The sequence below is a fragment of the Chiroxiphia lanceolata genome, chromosome 16 (genome assembly GCF_009829145.1).
Source record: "Chiroxiphia lanceolata isolate bChiLan1 chromosome 16, bChiLan1.pri, whole genome shotgun sequence".
NCBI classification, from domain to species: Eukaryota; Metazoa; Chordata; class Aves; order Passeriformes; family Pipridae; genus Chiroxiphia; species Chiroxiphia lanceolata.
In genome coordinates this window covers 15,265,308-15,286,338 of record NC_045652.1, presented here as the reverse complement: position 1 = coordinate 15,286,338, position 21,031 = coordinate 15,265,308, and the positions used below count along the sequence as shown (strand labels likewise).

Genomic DNA, 21,031 nt, shown 5'->3' with positions numbered 1-21,031 from the left:
CAGAAGCCAACCCTCCCAAAAAAATCAAGTCAAAAGACCCCCCAAACCCCAAAACTCCAAAACCTCCCAACGCCCCCCAAAAAATCCAAACAGGACCCAACTGCCATTAAAGAGCCAAAAAATCCCAACCCCAAGCAAAAACCCCTCAAAAAACTCTCCAACAAACAAAAAAACTCCCAAACAAAAACAAAAAAACTCCCAAACAAAACCAAAAAAACTCCCAAACAAAAACAAAAAAACTCCCAAACAAAAACAAAAACCACCTCTCAAGCAAACAAAACAATCCAAGTGACAATATTTAATTGATGTGCTGTTGATTTCAATACACTCTCTGTAGAAAACTCAAGTAACTGCAGCTTCTTTGGGATAACAAGAGCCACAAACCCCTCCAAAACCCTTAAATGTGCAAAGTGCAGTTTGGCACATGGGAACACTTGTCTTCCTTTGCTGCCAGACTGGTAGCACTGGAGTTCCAGTCCATCTTTCAGCCTCCAGTGGCTCGTGGTTTCATGGAAAGCAGGAATTTCCCTGGTTTAAGCTTTTCCCCTCTCAGCAGTTTTGTCTTGTCCTGTCACCACAGCAGTGAAAACTCGCTCTGCTCCAGCTCCATCCGTGTCCCTCTCCCAGAATCGCTGGGGATCAGCTCTTTAAAAACAACTTAAACCTCTTCCAACAGGTGGAACTGCAAGAAAGGAAATTCCCAAACCACAGCTCTGTCCCTCTCCCAGCTCAGGGTCTCGGCCTGAAGTTGGTTTTTAGCTGAATGTTTCTGGAGATGAAAACCAAAGGAAAACCAAGGGGCTCCAGGAAGACATTGCTCACAAAAACTGAAGATTTGAAGTCGAATCACAGTTGTTCAAAAATTTTTATGAACTTTGAGACTTCGTGGTGAGCTGCTGTGCCGAGGGGGAGGTGCCTCAATCCCTGGGCAGAGAAATGGAGTTAATTCCTTGGGGAATTTTCAGGGTGGTGCAATGAAGGACTCTGACATATTTGATACACGAGAGACAAAATTATTATGTTTAAATATCTGTGTTTAAATATCTAACTGGCAAGTAATGCAGTTGTCATTGATCTGCTTGGTTGGTAAATAATGTTTGTCTTATTTAAATATTTTACTGTAAGAATAAATATATATTAGAAATATGGTCTGTCTAAGATATTAGAAATATGGTCTGTCTAAGATATTAGAAATAATATAATATAATATAATATTATAGAATGTATATTAAATAATATTATATCATATATTATAATATACGATATAATAATAATATAATATAACAAACATATATAAATATAAAAACATTGAGGTACTCACTGAATTGTGGAAAAAGCTGCTGAGATGCTTTGCCCACGGACACCTGAAATACAGAGAGACATTCTGAGCCCTGCTCTGAGGCAGCCCCAGGATCTTCCCTGTGGCTCTGGGGCAGTTCCCACTCACATGTGCAGGTTCTCTGTGATGATGTTCAGGGTGAAGAGGCCAATGTTCTGCATCTCCTGGTGCCTGCAGGTCAGGAACAGGCACAGGAACTCGCCCACGTACTGGGCACCGAGGTTCTGCCACCTGCAAACAGAGGGGCTGCTGAGACAACTCACCTGGGCTCTTCCTGGGGTTGGCATCCTTGCCTTCTCCAAAGCTCTGGCTGCTTTCCAAGAGCCGAGGATTATCTCTGCTGCTATTTCCATACACAAACAGAGCTCAGGAGTGTTTACTCACAGTTTTAGGACTGTTGCTTTCTGACGACTGAGGTCTCTCAAAATCAGGGAGACAGTGCCATGGAGAACGTGTTTTTCGTAGGAGAGGTGCTCCAGTAACAGCCTCAGAGCCCAGAAATTATTCTAGGGTGAGATAAAGTAGGATCAGTGATTTAACTGAGGTAGCAACAATTTCTTAAAAAAAAAAAACAAAAACCTAAAAAAAAACAAACCAAAAAACCAGCTGAAAGACTAAAAGAGCAAAGCTGAAACAAGTTAAATGTATCTAAAACCTCCAGGAGGGTGTTGCAGAGATTTTAAATGCCATTTGATTTAATCTCTTAGAGCAGGAATCAGTATCCAGCACTCACCCCAAAGGCCAGGGCTATCTCCAAGAAGGAAGTCAGGTATGGAAGGTCACAAAAGAGCATCCGTTGCACTGCTTTTACTGCCATGATGAGACAAGCCTCGTGGTGCAGCTACAGGAGGGACACCAACAGCAAGAGAAAGAGGTTTAAAAGCCCATTTTCCCACTATTTTATATTGTATCCAGTCAAATCAGTTCCTCCCATTTCAGCCAGAGGTTGGAGGTCAGACAACACATCCACAAGAATCCCATGAGGAGCAAAAAAGGGGGGAATAAATAGGTATTTTATTCATGCAGCTTGTTCACCTGGTGCTCTCCAAGTGCTCACAGAGACATGAAGCCACATAAGCAGAAATAGAGAATTAAAGGGAAAAAAAATTTCAGCTCAAGAGTCACATATCTGGAGAATAAACTGAATTTCCTCAAAAGAAGTAAAAAAAAAAAAAAAAAAAGATAAGACAGCTCCTCAGATGTAGTGACTGCATTGAATATAGAATATTTTCCCAGTCACCTTCAAACATGTTCCTCTATATCTGAAATCCTAATTTAAGGGAAATTTAGAAATTCTGGGCTATTCTGAGTGTTGAGACAAGCAGTGACAAGCTTTTAAAGGACAGTCTCCTGTCTGAACCAAATAACACAAGATCACCCTGGGAGACACTAAACCAGAATCAATTCTTACCAGCCCTCCCACTTTATAAATGCATAAATTTGGACAGTTAGGAAGTAAAACTTGTCCTAGACTGAAGATGTGTCAGACCAGAACAGACCCTCACAGTTTTCTTACCTTCAGATCTCTGCTCCAGCCTTTAAGCTCTGCTAAGAACAGTTTTAAGCTGTTTCCCCCTCAAAAAAACCTCTTCCAGCCCCTCTTAAAAGCTTGTTATAAGCAACCCCCCTGTTTTCAGCAGTGCTGTATCTCAGACACAATAACTCAGATGGGAAATTCCCCTATTGCCACGAGCACACCCACCTGAGGAGAGAAAATAGAAGGTGGCAAAGAAACATTAACTTTGGCCTTCAGCTCCTCCAAGAGGCTCCCACTGGCAGCCAGGACTCCCTGCAAGGGAAGGAGGGAGGCACAGGTCAGGGATGGACAGACACTGCCCACACCCCAGACAGCACCAGGAGGCCTCTTCAATGATCTCTGGTAGAATCAGGGTGGTTTGGGTGGGAAGGGACCTTAAAGATCAACTGATTCCACCCCCTGCCATGGGCAGAGACACCTTCCACCAACCCAGGCTGCTCCAAGCCCCGTCCAACCTGGCCTTGGACACTTGCAGGGATGGGGCAGCCACAGCTTCTCTGGGCAACCTGTGCCAGGGCCTCCCCACCCTCATAGGGAAGAATTTCTTCCCAATATCCCATCTAAACCTGCTTCAGTGTGAAGCCATTCCCCCTTGTCCTGTCACTCCAGGCCCTTTGTTATCTGATCCATGTCCACATGAACAGGCATAGAACCAACACCAGGCACTGAGCTGGGAGCAGAATTAACCTGTTTCCAGCTGCCTTTAACACTCCTGAATCCCAGCATTCTGCAGAGTGTTACACTTGGCACATAAAACGGAGCACTGGATGAGGCCCTGGAAAGTTACCCCTGGCATTGAGGAGAACCAGTCAATGCCCACATCAAAAAATCTTGTATAAAAAACCAAGATAACAGATTCTCCCTCTTCCCAGCACTGTTCCACTTACCTCCTGGAAGTCAAGTGGTGGCTCTTTCAGGGATAAGGGATTTAGGTGCCCACTTTTTGCCAGCAATTTGCTACTACCCAAAACCATGATGAGGGAACTCCAGCATTTGGGCTGAAACACAACAGGACATTGATATTATCGAGTGAAATCTGCCCACAGAGGTATGAATTATTCAGAGAAAAAAAAAGTTCTGCTGGTAAATCCTTGCCTTGGAGAAGTAACAGGACAGAAGAGGTAATTTAGAGAAAGAGTTTTAATGACTCACATTCCTGTACAGTGACTCGTTGCTGTAAAGCAGTTTGAGTGCCTGTTTAATTAGCACACCATCCCTGAGGGGAGACCCTGCAAGAGGAGAGAAAAAATAAATCCAAAACATGTCTTAGATTCCCTGGAAAAATATAGAATGGCACAAACAAGATACTAACTTAGTTACAGACATGTTTCTACAGAAACCAAACAGAGCCACACAAGGATCTACAGCTATTTTACAATATTTTGGAGGTAGAATGGAAAACCATCAGCTGTAAAACACAGTTCTGGAAAGCTGCAAAGGTCTGCACCAGGACAGATCATCCCAGGCAGCAGTGGCTGAACTAATGACAGAATGGAATACACAGGTTATGGAACATTTTCCATCCAGAAGTTTAATTCTCAAGGTCAAGGCTATGATATACTATAATTCCAAGTCCCACACTGCCACTGGCAGTGCTGGGATGTAAGAAAGAGTTTTAGGTTTTTTTTTTTTAATAGGTTGTTTTCAACCAAACAACTTCTCAGGTGATAAAACTGATAAAATTAGGTTTTGAGTGAAGTGAACTGAACAAGCTCATGTGTAAGTAGCAAGACATCCTTCCTGCCTGTGTGTTCATGGAATCAGAGACTGGGTTGGGTTGGAAGGAACCTTAAAGCCCATCCAGTTCCACCCCCTGCCATGGGCAGGGACACCTTCCACTAGCCCAGGTTGCTCCAAGCCCTGTCCAACCCTTCCTTGGACACTTGCAGGGATGGGGCAGCCACAGCTTCTCTGGGCAACCTGTGCCAGGGCCTCCCCACCCTCACAGGGAAGAGTTTCTTCCCAATATCCCATCTATCCCTGCCCTCTGGCAGTTTAAAGCCATTCCCCCCCTGTCCTGTGACTCCAAGCCCTTGTAAACAGTCTCTCCCCATGTTTCTTGTAGCTCCTTCAGGTCCTGGAAGGCCACAGTCAGGTCACCCCAAAGCTTGTCCTCTCCAGGCTGAACAATCCCAATTCTCTCCTCCCAGCAGAGCTGCTCCAGCCCTCTGATCATCCCCATGGCATCCTCTGCATTTGTTCCAACAGCTCCAGGTCCTTCCAGTGCTGGGAAGCCCAGAGCTGTGGGATCAGCCCAGGACACTGTGCTGGAGTCCAGACAATCCCTAGTCGGGCTCAGAGTCCCTCAGAACGTTCCTCATTTTAATGAAAAAGTCAAAATTCTAAGCACACATAAGCAAGAGGTGACACTTGCCAACTGTGAGCCAGGGCCCAGTCTGCAGCATGTCATTGCCAGGGGGAACACTGCCCGTCCTGAACATCTTGAGGTAGGCCCCAAACTGGCAGGGGGTGATCCTGCAGGCAGAGCAGCAGGCCAGGCTGTTCACTGGGAACAGCAGGGAATGGGCAGCATCCAGGAAATCCCCAGTTTTGCACAGGTAGAAGGGGATCTTATCCCGGAGGTCTCTCAACCTGGGCAGGAGAGATGGAGATGGGGTGGATGTCAGCAGGAATTTTTTACAATGTGTATGTAGAGATCTGGTTGTGCTTGGGGAGGGGAAAAAAAAGGGGGGAAGGGGAAAAAAAAAAGGGGGGAAGGGGAAAAAAAAAAGGGGGGAAGGGGAAAAAAAAAAGGGGGGAAGGGGAAAAAAAAAGGGGGAAGGGGGGAAAAAAAAAGGGGGGAAGGGGGGGAAAAAAAAAGGGGGGAAGGAGGAAAAAGCCATTTACCCTTTGGTGTCATTGCATTTCACAGCTCTCAGGTAACGAACAACTTCTCTGTAGCTGGGGAGAGAAAAAAGAGGGTGAGTAGGAAAAGGAAGGAAGTGCAAAGCTACAGACAGGTCAATCAAATATTTACTGTAATTAATGAAGCAAAACAAGAGATCTTCCCTCACAAGAGGGTGGAAATAAAATGAAAAGTAGGAGACAGTTGGAAATAAATTCCAAGAAGTTATTCACTGATTATTTCTACTCTGGCAAAAATCAACCAAGAGGTTGCCTTTCAATTTAATTCTTTAATGGACTGTATTCTTTTGAACACTGCATTCATTTCAACACAGACCTCTGAAGACCCAGAACACATTTTTTCTGACTGTTTTCCACCAGTCAGCCTTTGATGAACAGAAATTGCTTTAAAAATCAACATCTAAAAACCTACAGGGTTTATGGAAACACAGAAATCATCCCCTTCAACATTGTTTTTCTGGTTCTGAGCATTCAAAGGGCTTTGAAAAACTTCAGAAAGCTCCTGGCCTTGTTGATAAGGAATAAGGGGCATGAACAGCTTCAAAGGGGTCTTTGTTTTTTGTCTCCCCATGCTGCTGAAATGTAGAGGTTTGGAAAACACTCCACTGCAGTCAAAACGTTAAGAGCTGAGTTTCCAAAACAAAAAACCCCCACCAATCTTACTTCTTTTTGTCTACCAGTTTCTCCACTCGAGCCTCGATGACAGGGAGTGTTTCCCAGAGGAATATTTTCCTGCCTTTCTGGGTCCTCTGCCCGGTGATGTTCTGGCCTTTCAGGACCGTGGTCAGCAACACGTGATCCCAGGGCACCACGTTCAGGCTGGGAGGGCAGAAACAAAGGCATTTGAGCTGTGTTTTGAGATTAAATCCCAATTTTTTTGATCTTAAATCCCTTTAAGTATCATGCAGATTTCCTAATAAACCATTTTGGGGGTTTACAGGTGGGAAAAAGAAAATTAAAAGCTGTATGGAGAACAATTTAGAGCATCAAACAACTTTCCCTGTAAGGATGGGACAAATAAAAGCAGTTAACACCAAAATATTCCTGTAAAATGCTCCCACTTTTACTATCAAGGAAAGAACCAACCCCTAGAGCTGTTTTCAAATCAGGCAGCTGTATAAAATATATCCTGTGGACAAAAAAGGCAAAGAACATACCTGTTTGAGAAGCCAAAGCAGTGACAGGGAAGGGAGATGGACTGAAAAAAATTAATGAGCTTTTCATACAGAGTTTTTGGAAAGTCACACAACACCAGCATCCTCTGAAGTTGGGTTGTGATCCTATGATTTGAAAAGAAAAAAAGTAATATCTTAAAATTAGATTATTTGCTATTAAGATGTGTCTTTTTTTTAATCATAGGGGAAACTGCAGAAGTTTGGGGGTTTTTTTTAGTTAAATATCAGACAGTTTGCATCTATATTTAAATTTCTGCTTTAAGATTTGTAGTGAATAATGATATTAATCTTTTGCTGTTATTTTTAATACCAGTGAAACCAAGGTTTTGTGGTTTTAAGCTTTAAAACAAAGATCTCCTGGGAAAATGTACAAGAAACACTGCAAACTATGCTGGACTTAATAATCCACCTGAGCTCCTGCACCCTCCCTGCTCCTGGAACCATCTCTGGATTGACTGGAGATAACAAAGAAGAGTTTACTCCTTTAAGCTTTGGGGAGGGAGGTAAAATAATCCTAAGAAATTAAAAACTTCAAGAACAGTAATTTCAAATGCAAACTGCTCAAGGATTTGGGTTATACCTGTCATTAGTTTCAGATAAAATGAGAATATGGAATTGGGTTTGAGTGTTCCTGAAAGAAGTCAAGAATTAACTCAATAACCTTCTGTGGCAAGTGAATTTGGGGTGAAAGGGGAAAGCTGAAGCTAAAATGAGAACTGAATTAAGCCAAGGGAGCTGGATGCCCTCATTCCCCAGCCTCTGGGGGAGCTTTACTATGTTACATCCCTGGCTACTCCATCCCAGTGGAATATTCCAAGGCTGCTGTTTTGATCTCTAACAGACACTATTTGCTCTTTGGTTTAACAACCACCACCTGACACCTCCTGCTCTGCCCTTCCAGAGCACCCCACCTGCCTCTGCACAGAGGAATTGTCATTGGAAATTTGCATTTTTAAAAGCAAACAGAGAATTCTGTAGCCAGGAAGAAAACAAATCTCACCTTTGGAACAGACATGGGACAGCAATCTTTAGTGAAGCAGTATGGCCAAGGTTCTGCCAGCTTCTAAGAGGGGAGGGAAAAAAGCACTAGTTAATGTTTGCCTGGTTTTCCTGCCTTTTCCCCTTCTCTGTGCACCACCCTTTTCCTTAAAAAGCACTGGAAATTGTGATGCTAACAAAACCCACTGCAAACAGGTAAAACAAATGCTCAAAGTGCAAACCACGTTGCAGAATTTACAGTGCTTTACAGCAGTGCCTAATCCCAGGAAGTGTATAAAGACCTTCCCAAAGGATGCATCCAGCCTGCTCCTGGTAAACCTGGACAGCCCCTCAGAGGGAACTGCAGAGGAGCTGCTGTTTCTGGCCTGTCAAACCAACCCAGACCCCACTTACTTCTCCTTTGTGAAAACCCTTGAATTTAAGCCCTGAAATATTGAAGTTTTGCAAAGCAAAGCTCTGCACTGCTCATGCTCAGTGAGGAAGAATGGAACAGCCATGACACAGACAATAAAACTGCTCAGGCAGCAAAGACTGAAGGTTTAATATTAATATATTTAATAATAACTTAATATATTAAACTCTGGTTTAATATATTTATTGTGCAGCCCCCCAGCTGACAGCTCAGCCTGGGAAGCATCTAAAACCTATCACCCAAGGAACATCCCATACTCCCTTCCTTCCAGGTCAGAGGTTTCTTCACTCAAAGCAGCTTCTCAGGAAAGATTCCATGTCCCTGTACTTTCTCCAGGGGAATTAACCCCACCTGCCTCCATCTGTTGTCTGTCACCCTCCCTCCTCCCAGTTCCCTTCTCAAATTCCTTCCCCTTGCTGGAGATCATCTCCTTTCCTCATGACTTAATCCCACTTAACTTCTTCCCTTCAAGCTTTAACCTCTTTTCCCCCAAATCCCTGCTGTAACCAATCCCACTTCTCCCTTGGGTGGGTTCATCTTCCTCTTGTGCTGCAGCCCGGGCTGGGATTCTGACACTTCCTTACCCTTCATAAATGGAACCCTGGAATTCCCTCCCCAATTCCTCTCCCCTGGAGAAGCAAAGGTCCCACCTGGATGTGGCCCTGGGTACTTACAGGGCAGGGTCTTTGTGCATTGCAATCTCTTTAGCTGCTCCCAGCAGCATCACAGCAGCAGCTTTAGGACTTTCTTGCTCTGCCTGATTTAAAAATCTTGTTACCAGGGCAAAAACGTCAGAATACCTGAGAAAGTTAAGGGGTCTATAAGAGAAAGGGTCTGCAACCATGAACTTCACAAACAAATGGTAATTGTGACCATTCTACAGTTTGAGAACAAGCTGCCTTGCCTTGAAAGGATTTATGACATGATGAAAAGGTGCTTGCACAACCATTAATTTCAGTATTTTTTTAAAAGCTTGCTACATCCGTTAAAAGGTGAAACCCACTCTAAAAAAAAATTAGTAAAAATCACAGAATCCTGGAATGGTTTGGGTTGAAAGGGACCTTAAAAACCATCCAGTGCCACCCCCTGTCAAGGGCAGGGACACCTTCCACTAGCCCAAGTTGCTCCAACCTGGCCTTGAGCACTTCCAGGGATGGGGCAGCCACAGCTTCCCTGGAAAACCTGTGCCAGGGCCTCCCCACCCTCACAGCCAAGAATTCCTTCCCAATATCCCATCTAACCCTATCCTAAAATACAGGTCTCATTTTCATGCTTTCACAGGTTATAATAACAAGATATTATCAGGTATCTTGTATGGCACAACAGATGTATTTAAAGATGTATTTAAGAGGGTGTTTAAACTCCATTCAAGTGTTATTTAACTTGCTGGCCCTCTCAACTCCATTTCTGCTGCATCAGGTGCCACAATTCTGATTGTGGAACTCAAACCTGCCCTGCCCAAACAGTCTCTGCTGTCACTTACTTGTACACAACCTCCATGTTCCGTGACCTGCAGGCATTGCACTGCCCAGGGGGCAATTTTGGCAAGCAAAAGCATTCGTGTCGTGTGGGAGGCATCCTTTCTCCAGTCAGGTACTTATTGTATTCCACATAAAGTTCCTGAATAAATTTGATTAGAAGATTTCCTAAGAGACAAGACAAAAAGAAAAAAAAAAAAAGTTGCACTGAGAGTTTTGCATCTCTTTTTTTCCAAGTCAAAAGAAAGACAACCACAAGTTCACTGTGTAAAGATTATTTAGCCAGTTGCTTGCACCCAGTTTTATTGGTGAAAGTTTGCTGCTTCTTCAAACTGAAAGAGGTGAAATTTAGGTTGGATATTGGGAAGAAGGATGGTGAGGCCCTGGCTCAGGGTGCCCAGAGAAGCTCCACTTTCCAGCCTGAAGTTAATTATTGTCTGTATCCCACTTGATTTTGAGGTGGCCAGAGGCAAGAACACAGCAGTCTGTGCTGTGAGGGATGGGAAAGGTATTATTGTCGTGCTGAACAGGATCAGGAGGATCTGTTTGTGTTTCCAGGTGTGTTTTGAGACATTTCTGGTACTTCCCTGGGAGGGTGGGGAGGCCCTGGCACAGGTTGCCCAGAGAAGCTGCGGCTGCCCCTGGATCCCTGGAAGTGTCCAAGGCCAGGCTGGACAGGGCTTGGAGCAACCTGGGCTAGTGGAAGGTGTCCTTGCCCATGGCAGGGGTGGGAATGAGATGGGCTTGAAGGTCCCTTCCAACCCAAACCACTCTGTGACTCTTCCAGAGGGAGGCAAACAGGAAGCTGGACCCACGGACCGGAGTCTGGTGCAAGTCTGACCCAGATAAAGAGCAGCAACAGCAACTTGCCACCCCAAAAATCCACTGAGCCCTGGGCCAGGCAGAGCTGTGGCCCAGCCAAGCTGCTGCCCAGGCTGCCAGGGTGCTGTGGGAGCAGAGCACCCACCCCCGTGGCGCAGCTCGGCGTCGATGTCCGACAGCTCCAGGTTGAACATGACCAGGACCCCGGCCAGGGCAAAGTCCCGCTGCTCCTTCCAGAACCTGCTCTTGTTGTGGGCGTTGCAGTGGCACAGGGAGGGGGTTGTCCAGTTCTGGCACTGTTGTAGAAAACAGGAAAGACAGGGAAAGGTTTTTTTTAGTGTGATTTTCCTCCCCCTTCCAGTTAAGCAACTCAAAAAAACCCCAGTTGCTCTGAGTGAAGGGCTACAAATCATTTCACCCTTTACACACCTGAGCAAAGGCACGGGGAAGTACTCAATGTGACAATAACTCAGTATCATGGCAAACAAGAACAAAAAACCCCCCCTCATATTATTTACTGTCACTCCTGAACACTTCACAGAGGCCCTCAGGGCTGGCACCCTCTGGAAGTTGGGAACAGAGCCTTGTCTTTGCATGTTCACCCCAAGTTTGTTCACAGCTCAGTTTTCTGAACTCTAACAAATTCTAAGAAACCCCCAAACCGATGGCAAAAAGGCACAAAAAAAAAGAATTAACAAATGTTTCAGCTGGCATACCTTGTCCTGTTTGCTCTACCTGTTTTGCTAGAAGAACATTTTAGGAGCACTGGTTAATATTATGTTCTGTTCTGCTTACTGGACCAAAGGCCTTATTATAGAAAGAATAGGAGTAGTACACACAAGGTAATAAATTAGGTAAACTGGACATTTGAATGAGGTATAGAAGGTCCAGAGCCAGGATTTTGCAAGCTTGAAGAATTCAGGTCACCTAACAAAGAATCCCCAACTCCCCCACTCCAAGTTAGGACAGTCTAAAAGTCTGACATCTCTCTAGTTCACTGAGAAACAGTTTGATGCAGGAATTTGATTTTATGAAATGCACTGTTTGCCCAAAGCAAACAGGAGGTAAGTTTGCTTCTACCTATTAAATGTTTACTCCAACAACTATTAGAAAGAAACCCTGACCGAACCACACTTTTAGCAGCTATGAAGCAGACAGGGATCAACCCTGAGGAGAGGAACTGTTAAAATAATCAAGTTTCATGTATCACTTATTGGTTTTGTGCCCTTCAACTCTTCCCTGTGAGGGTGGGGAGGCCCTGGCACAGGTTGCCCAAACAAGCTGTGGCTGCCCCATCTCTGCAAGTGTCCCAGGCCAGGTTGGACAGGCTTGGAGCAAGTTGGGATAGTGGAAGGTGTCCCTGCCCATGGCAGGGGGTGGCACTGGATGGGCTTTAAGGTCCCTTTCAACCCAAACCATTCCAGGATTCTTTTTATTGATGATTAATCTATTTACTCCCAGTTGTCCTCTCACCTCAGAAGCCAGTTTGTCACAGATGTAGCAGTAGCACTGGTCACAAATCTCAGCATTTTTGCCCAGGGGTGAGCAAGTGTCACATTCTGTTCTCCTACAAGAGAAGGTTGTTCAGGAAACAAGTTACATCCTTATCCAGCTCCACTTCTGCTTCCAGCTCTTACAAAGCTCATGAGGTTTTGTGACCAAAAGGACTAAATGTGGACAATGAACCCCCAAATCACCCTCCCCAGCCCTGAACATACTCGAAGGGGTGTGTGGTGCAGTCGTATCTCGCGTGAGGCATCACATTGGCTTGTTTACAGAAAGTCACCATTAATTCACATTCCTCATCCACAACCTCAGGTTTCTCCTCTCCCAGGGCAGATTTCTCTGTAGGGAAGAGCACAGGAAGTGTAAATCAGTGTAAATCAGGGAACTACAAACTTCCTTGCAAATTACTGACGTTTTCTTTTTAAACGCTTCCAGGCCCAAATTTCCTCGTGATTTCATTTGGTGCCACGAAGAATGGTACAAAAAACTACCATCAACTATCAGAACAGAGAATGTGGAATCAAAAAGGAGCCAACTGACATTGAAAAGGCCCGGTTTTAGCTCAGTTGGTAATATTTTGAAACTACACAGCACCATCTTTCATGTTAAGAAGTGCTGCCAAAGAAATCCCTAAAAATTACTAAATCACAGCATTTCTTCCTGGTTTAATTAACTTTTGAAGCACTTTGATTTTCCAGCAGCAGAAAGACAGATTTCAGGCACACCAGACAATAATTTAATTCAGTTTATTCCAAAAGTCTTTTAGGGAACTTCATCAGAAGCAGCTCTTACCCTGGGGGTCTACAAACAGGACAGAATTCCCAAGAGTGTCCTCGGCTTCATCATCACTGATCAGGATTATGCTCTGCACTTCCTCCTCTCCTGATGGCCCCATGGTTCCTGAAATCCAAAGGGAAGGAACTACCTGGCAACAGACAAAACACAGAGACAGTTCCCACTTTCAAGGTCCTTTCCTCAAGAAGGCAAGAAAAAGACCCCTCAAGAACCCAAATTCTTCATCTCTGTTGGGTAAGTTACACCAGGGACTGAAGTGTTTGATCCTCAGCAGCTCAAAAACACTGGAATTCCATCCAGTGCTGAGAGAACCCTAAAAACAAGGAGATGGGGGTCAAAGAAAGAAAACAGACCCCAAATGTGAGCGGTGCTGTTCTTCAGGTGGGTTTAGAGGGACCAGCTTTGGAAGAACTGTAATAACAAGGGGGAATGGCTTCCCACTGCCAGAGAGCAGGGTCAGATGGGATATTGGGAAGGAATTCTTGGCTGAGAGAGAGGGGAGGCTCTGGCACAGGTTGCCCAGAGAAGCTGTGGTTGCCCCTGGATCCCTGGAAGTGTCCAAGGCCAGGCTGGACGGGGCTTGGAGCAACCTGGGCCAGTGGAAGGTGTCCCTGCCCGTGGCAGGGGGTGGCACTGGACGGGCTTTAAGGTCCCTTCCCGCCCAAACCATTCCAGGATTCCATCCTGACCATGACCCCCCCAGCCTCCCCTCAGCCCTCGCACAAGCCCCCCCAGCCCCCTCCCCGCCCTCGTGGCTCCCAAACCCCCCCGACTCCCCTTCCTCCTCACCCCGAGCCCTGCACAGACCCCCCCAACCGCCTCCTCCTAACGGCCACAACCCCCCCCCCCCGCTGCGACCAATCCCCCGCAAACCCGCTCCCCTCGCAGCCCCCTCCCGCCGTGCCCAGCCCCACAGTTCCCCTTTTCCTCCCCCAACCTCGTCGTTTTCCCCCCGTTTCCCCCTCACCGTCCGACCCCGGCCCCGAGCCCGCCACTCTTTGAAGGCCCGAGCACTTCCGGGGCGGTGGCGACGCCTGCGCGTCACTTCCGCCCTCAGCAAAGATGGCGGGGCGGGGCCGCCGCCATCTTTGCTGAGGGAAATTCTTTTTTGTGGGGGTTTAAATAAACCTCTTTAAATAACCCGTTTAAATAAACTGTTTAAATAAATCCCTCGCCCTACGCGTCTGTGCAGCGCCCTGCGGGGCTTTTTTGTGCGTGAGGCGCCGCCAGAGGGCACGAGGGAGGTGGTGAAGCGTCTCGCGCGCCCTGTTCGGGGGCATCGTGGTGGCCCCGTCCCCTCAGGTGACACTCGCGCGCACACCCCCACACCTGTGTGGGCCCAGGCGCCTCCCCAGAGGTCAGAGAGTTGCTTCTCTTCCAGTCCTGCTGTATCTGCTCACCCCAAGCCACGGCTGGTGGCGGAGGACAGACACGCTGTCACTGCGTATTGTCACTCCTAATCGCCACCTCCTGTCGCGACAGGCGACCCCTCCTGTCGCGACAGGTGACCTCTCCTGCGAGCCCAGCTCGACATCAGCGAGGAAAAGCCACATCCAGCAGCCGAGGCTTCGCCAGTAACACTAGATGGTACCAGAGCTCCACACAGGACTCCAAAAAACCTTGGAATTCTGAACCCGGGAAAGCTGGAGATGCGAAGCCACATCTCTTGGTGTGCTGCTGGCCCAGGGAACGGCGGGGAAAAAGCCGCCAGGGGAGTTGCGAATAAAACAAGGACATTTTTTTCTGATGTTCAGGGCGACAAGTGTAACGTGTGGTCAAAAGTGATCAGCAGGGTGATGGTGTTGCAGCACTGGGAGGGAAAGTTTGAACGGAGACTCTCAGGGAGTTTTTCAGTAATAATAATTAGGTAAGGAAAATCTAGGAAGGATTTTAACTTGATCAGAAACTGCACACGGCAGGTTGGAACTGGATGAGCTGCAAGGTCTCTTCCCACGCAAACCCTTCCACGATTCTATTCCATGATTAAATCTTAAAAAGAAGGTATCCTGGTATCTTTAATCCTTGATATCTTTAGTGTTAGGAACTATTCAAACAGCACTCAGAATATGATCACCTTTTTCTGGAAGCGCCTGCACGCATTGCCTGAAATATTCATGCGTGAGAAAAAACACCCTCTTCCTGCAAATGAATATTTATTCCATGAATAATCTTTAATGTCTTCGTGGCTTTCAACATATTTGGGCAAAATGTTTCAAGTTTCTGTGCTTACAATGACAAAACCTGAACCTGACACCTAAATAGGTGGCCTGATTTCAGCTGTGTGGGGCATTCTGGGGAGACAGAATTTCCTCCCTGTAGCTCCCTCCGTAGCATGGCAGCGTTTTAGAAACCTTGGGGAACTCAACGCAGCAATTTAGGGGGTGAAATGAAGTCTGGAGATAACAGGGGAAAATAATAAAAGGCAGAGCTGGCACTGGGCCAGAATAATTTTCTCTAAAGCTCCGCTCTCCTGCAGAATTCCTGGTTTCCTGCCCATGGCAGGGGGTTGGAGCTGGATGAGCTTTAAGGTCCCTCCCAACCCAAACCAGTCTGTGATCCCATGATTCTGTGAAGTCCTGTGAGATGATCTTATGGCTAAATATGGTCAGGGCTTGAGTGCTGAGCCTCATCCAAGACACAGTGACACCGGTGGTTCCTCTCCCCAGATGAAGAGTTGGCGTCGGTGTCTTATTTTTAGTGGTGTGGGTGTAAAATATGTTGGTTGAATTCCACGTCGCCTGAGCTCGGTCTGCTCTGCCACGGTGGGGTTTGTGCCCAGACACAGCCAAGCTCAAGGTCCCAGACTGACATCATGGAATCATAGAATCATGGAATGGTTTGGGTTGGGAGGGATCTTAAAGCCCATCTCATTCACACCCCTCTGCCATGGGCAGGGACACCTTCCACTAGCCCAGGTTGCTCCAAGCCCCGTCCAACCTGGCCTTGGACACTTGCAGGGATGGGGCAGCCACAGCTTCTCTGGGCAACCTGTGCCAGGGCCTCCCCACCCTCACAGGGAAGCACCAGAAACATCTCAAAACACACCTGGAAAGGCAAAAAAATCCTTCTGCTCCTGTTTCAGCAGGAGAACAACACCTTTCCCATCCCCTCAGCACAAACTGCCGTGTTCTTGCCTCTGGCCACCTCAAAATCAAGTGGAATGTAGACAATAATTAGCTGCAGGCTGGGAGGTGGAACATCAAGGAGGGAATACACAATTCCAGGTGTCATTAAAGCTTCAGGCTGTTCTCCACAGGGCCCTGCCCTGCTCTTGGTTTATTTTACAGGTAATTCCCACATCTGTGCTTCCAGGAGCACTCAGGACCAGGCTGGGGCATTAACTGGAGGCACAGAAGACTTCTGCTCCCTGGGAATGATCAGATGAGGGGCAGAGGAGTGGATTTCTCCCCACCTGCTCCTGAGCTCGAAGGGAATTTCTCTCCGACCGCAACAGCGAACAGACCATTAAAATGTCTGTTCCAAACACTTTCCATGTCCCATTTATATTTACTGCTGCTTCATCCTGCTGGAAGGCAAAGGCCTGTTTGTACCTGCTGAAAGGTTTGGGATGGATCAGTTGACTGAAAAAGGCTGTGAGGATTGAAACCTGCAGTCCCACACGGACATGGGCTAATCCATCAGCTGAGCCCAGCCGAGGTGCCAGAGCTGACTCATGTCATGGCCCTTGGGCACGTTTGGCCCCAAAAACGATGTTCAGAGCTGCAAATGTAAAAGAGATTCGTATAACTGAGCTTTTGGAAAAGGGTTGTGGTGTTTCCTCGCTTCCCTCAGCGTCTCTGCAGATTTGTTGCCTCCATTCACGGACAGACTTTCCATGGGGAGGTGAGGGCAGGTTCCCCCTTTTCCACCTTTGAAGAGCCCCTCGGTGCATTGCAATGGGCTTTGTGGAACCAGCTCTGCTCAGGTTTCAGAAGGAAACGGGACTTAGGTGATTATAACGTGCCTGTGAGGGAATGACGGGCCCTGTTTGTACCTGGTGTTGCTGAGATGGGAGGAAATCAGCCTTGCTGTCCAAAAAAAGCTGGATTGAGGAGGAGGGGTTGGGACAAAAACTCACCTCCCTGTGCAGGAGGAAAATGGTAGCAGAGCAGGGAAAATGGGTTAAGCTCAGGGCCCGCATTAGTGGTTTATTCCATCTAAATTAGCGACAGGGTTTTCCTTGAACCCTGATTTTGTGAGGCAATATTCTGTGGTAATATCCCATGGGTGAGGGAATGTTCCCCTCACAGCCCCATCCCCATGGAATTACTGAATTCTGGTGCCAAGTTCAACCAAATGGACAACAGGTAGAAATCCTAAAGTTAACACACCCCTATAAAGGTTGTTACAAAAGATTTGTGTGTGTATGTGAGAGAAACCACAACCAGAAAGCTTCAAATCCTGGAAGAAAAGGGACAAAAATTCCCAAACCGTGGAAAAGTCTTGATAGCATTCATACCTATGAGATACTAGAAAGTCCACACGGGAAAACACCCAAAAAGAAGACTCTGGGTGGCTGACCAGGCAAGAATTGCTCTGGTGAGGTATTAATCATGTCTTTTCCCCCCCCACACTTTTCTGGTGTGTAAAAAGGGGTGAAATCCTGCCATAGCCACAGTTTAGTTTGGTTTAAAGGTCCATCAGCCCTGAGGCACAAATCCATTGGAAACCAGGCTCCATCATTCCAGCACTAACAGGACTGAGGTGGTTCCTTTACTCTTTTCCTTTGTAATTTCTTCCCTTCCCCAAGACCACATAAAGTAGAATTGGGATGCCGTGAGAAAGAGGGTTCTCAGGGTAGTTCAGGCCCTCTAAAAAGCTCTTTTTTTTTTGTTTTTTCAGGGGGACAAGAGCCAGGCCAGAGCAGGAGCACCCTGAGGAGCCACCAGTGCTGATTCCCTGTGGGCTGTGGGGAGCAGTGGAGATGCTCCTACCCCGGCACAGCAGCAGCCAAGGGCTCCGGATTTAAGAACCAGACGAGTATGAACCACATTGGAATCCCTTCAAAAATCTGCTATCACTCCCCTCCCCACAGAAGGCTGAATAAATCCCCTCCGTATTTCAGGCTCCGAGCGTGGCCCTGAAATATTATCAGTGCTCTTTGACGCTCTACCTGCCCCTCATCCCACCTGGCTCCCCACAGAGCGCATTTCCGCTGCTTTCAGGGGAAAAAAAAATCAGATTCCTTCAAAGCCTGACACTCCTCGAGGACGAGGGCGATCAAGTCTCCTCCATTGTATATTTGGTATTTTAACAGGGTTTTCTTTCAGCCCTTTAATGAGTTTTTATTCCCTTTTGTGTATCAGACGCTTCAGTCCGACCGACAGTTTTACTCACCCCGCATGGAGTAATATGAACAGGCAGGACAACCTTTTATCCCTGTGGCAAGGTTTGCTCTGCCAACATTCTTCTCCTCCTGCAGTTGGGGGGATGTGTTTTGACCCTTTCCTCAACCACCTTCCAGCCTCGGAGCGAGGCAGGAACAACCCGGCCGCGCTGCCCGTGCTCTCAGATCTCACAGCCCTGCATCGAGGAAAGGGGAAGGAAAACAATCAAAAGAAAAGCAAATGTGGGGTTTGGTTCGTCTGAACAGCCAAGTTTTGTTACTTCAGCCTCAGCCCAGGCTTGGAGGACGTTCTGTTACAGTTTGCAGGGGGTGGGTCAGGCCGGGATTGTCCTCACACCTCTGGGGAGCTGCATTTATAGAATCATGGAATCACATGGGTTGGAAGGGACCTTAAAACTCATTCAGTGTCACCCCCTGCCATGGGCAGGGACACCTCCCACTTGCCCAGGCTGCTCCAAGCCCCGTCCAGCCTGGCCTTGGACACTTGCAGGGATGGGGCAGCCACAGCTTCTCTGGGCAACCTGTGCCAGGGCCTCCCCACCCTCCCAGGGAGGGATTCCTTCCCAATATCCCATCCAAACCTCCTCTCTGTCAGTTTGAGCCCATTCCCCCTTATCCTGTCACTACATATGTTATTTCTAACACATCCCAAGCCAAGCATGGAGAGAGAGCAGATCTCATCCTGGATGCAGGAGGTGCCCAATCTCGTGGTGATGCAACCAGGCCGGTGGGAAAAATCCATGCCTGAACTGCTGGGGGACAAGGCCATTCCCACCAATCCTGGCCTGAGCAGGAGGTGCCCAGATCCCATTTTTTAGCCACAGAGACGGCAGCAGTCACTGACCCCACAGAGGAGGGTTGCTGCAGGACAGCTGGCTGGAATTCCAAAGGATTACACCCCCCAGGCTGAGGGCTGCACAAATGAATAGGTGCCAGTCCTGCCCCCCAAATCCTGCTGGACAAAAGGACACAGTGGGTGACGTTGGATGGGTGACGTGGGAAGGAGAAGGAAAAAGGCAGAGCCAGCCAAGGAATTGAGAACCCACATGGGCAGACAGCACCTGCTCCCAGTGATCTCAGGCTATTGGAGTTCTCCAGCACAGGAATTCATGGAAAAATTTTAGAAAGGTGAATTCTGGGGTAAAAAAGACCAGTGTGCAAACCTCTGAACCCTTTTTTTTTGGATGTTTTTTACCTGCTTTTGGGAACAGGGAACTCTGCAGGCTCCTCCTGTCTGCAGGCAGAGCACTTTCAGGCCTGTCTTGTCCTTAATTACTCAGATCCAACGGAGTCCTATGATTGGAAATCATCTGCCATGAGAGGTCACACATTCCACGGGGTCTTGGTTTTTTGATGTTGCACGAGGCTGGGGCTCATCTGCTGAGAATTAGGAGGTTATTATTCTGCGGAAGCTGATCCAAATTGCCTCTTATCCATAGGCAGAAAATTAAAGGAATATTTAAGCCCATTCCACAGATTACAAACTTGGTGGCATAGCTCTGCAACCAGTAGTATTAGAACCATGTATTTGATAGTTGCCAATAATTCAAGTCAACTCTTTAACATCTGGCATTACTATATAATGTCTGGCTGAAGCTGTAACCTTTTTTCCCCCCCCTGCTTTTAGAAAAAGCCTTTTCTGCTTTGAGAGAATTTTGATTACTAAAGCCCTTCCCGGGACAGATTTATCCTGTGATTTAATATTTTGTGATGGAGTCTCCTTTTGAATCAGTTGAATAATTGGCAGTGACTTTGGTATTAAACTGATTCATGATGTACATCCAGGCCCTTCAATAATTTAACATTATTGTCTTTATAATCGAAGCCCCTCTTTTGACCATTAAAAACTATTGGAAACAGTCTGGTGATCTGCTTGGATTAAAAATAAAGTGCAGAGGATTGGGAATGATTAGGGATGGTCAACCTTACCTTGGGGTCAGGCTGAGAGGCAATTTGTGGCTCTCTGCAGCTCCAAGATGGGCTGAGGTGTCCGAAGTTTGAACCTGGTCTGGTGGAAGGTGTCCCTGCCCATGGAATGGGATGATCTTCAAAGTCCTTTCCAACCCAACCCATTCCATGATTCTCTGATGAAATAGGTTCACTCTCTGCTTTTTGGAAAGCTCCTAACTGTGATCACTAAATCTGGGCAAGAAACCTGGAGAGGAGGGGAGAAGAGAGGAGATCAACTACTCTCATCACTGCAGAGGATCTTTGGAGGAAAAATAAATGTAAATGGGCCAAGTCTTGTCTCTTTGAAATCCCCCAGTGAGCTGATCCTGGTGGAGCCATCCCAGGAGTGCTGCTGCCACCCAGGAGAGGAAGGCTGGGCCCTGCAGAGCCCCGGCACATGGAATTAAAAGCTGTCCTTTCACACTCCACTCTTCCCGGCCCTTGGCAGGGCTCTGATCTAACAGGTTTTGCATAGCTGCTAGACATCTTCCTAATAGTATCCCCTGGGAATTCTAAATTTCACTCACAGCCTCTAAATTTTCATTAAGAGCAGTCACACACGGAGAATGATGGATTAGATTTTATTGTTGGAAAATCTCCAGATAAAATTAAAGTGCTTCTTTCTTTTCTGAAACCTTTACCTTTCCCCTGTGGTGCCCTATAAATAAGGTATCAAATAATGTTTATCCTTTTGAATTCTGCAATCTTACATGTTTCATGCTTACTCCTGGCCACTTTCCTGCCTCTGAAGAGATGTCACTCTTCAGTTAAATCCTGGGAACAGACACTCTACCTCGTGGATTTTA

The 21,031-nt window shown here is 46.8% G+C and overlaps 1 protein-coding gene across 1 annotated transcript; it reads right to left on the bottom strand.

Annotated features, from left to right (window-relative positions):
- Window positions 1-285: 285 nt before the first annotated feature.
- Window positions 286-14,017, bottom strand: LOC116794993. The gene is made up of 20 exons (XM_032704277.1): window positions 13,896-14,017; window positions 12,926-13,033; window positions 12,346-12,472; window positions 12,101-12,194; window positions 10,773-10,923; window positions 9,811-9,973; window positions 9,002-9,127; window positions 7,917-7,979; window positions 6,899-7,021; window positions 6,405-6,560; window positions 5,724-5,777; window positions 5,251-5,468; window positions 4,029-4,105; window positions 3,764-3,874; window positions 3,042-3,128; window positions 2,073-2,180; window positions 1,724-1,845; window positions 1,448-1,570; window positions 1,322-1,364; window positions 286-924 (listed from the first exon to the last, which is right to left on the bottom strand). The coding sequence occupies exons 2-20, from the start codon at window positions 13,026-13,028 to the stop codon at window positions 847-849; spliced, it is 2,127 nt and encodes a 708-aa protein (XP_032560168.1). The 5' UTR covers window positions 13,029-13,033; window positions 13,896-14,017; the 3' UTR covers window positions 286-846.
- Window positions 14,018-21,031: the final 7,014 nt, after the last annotated feature.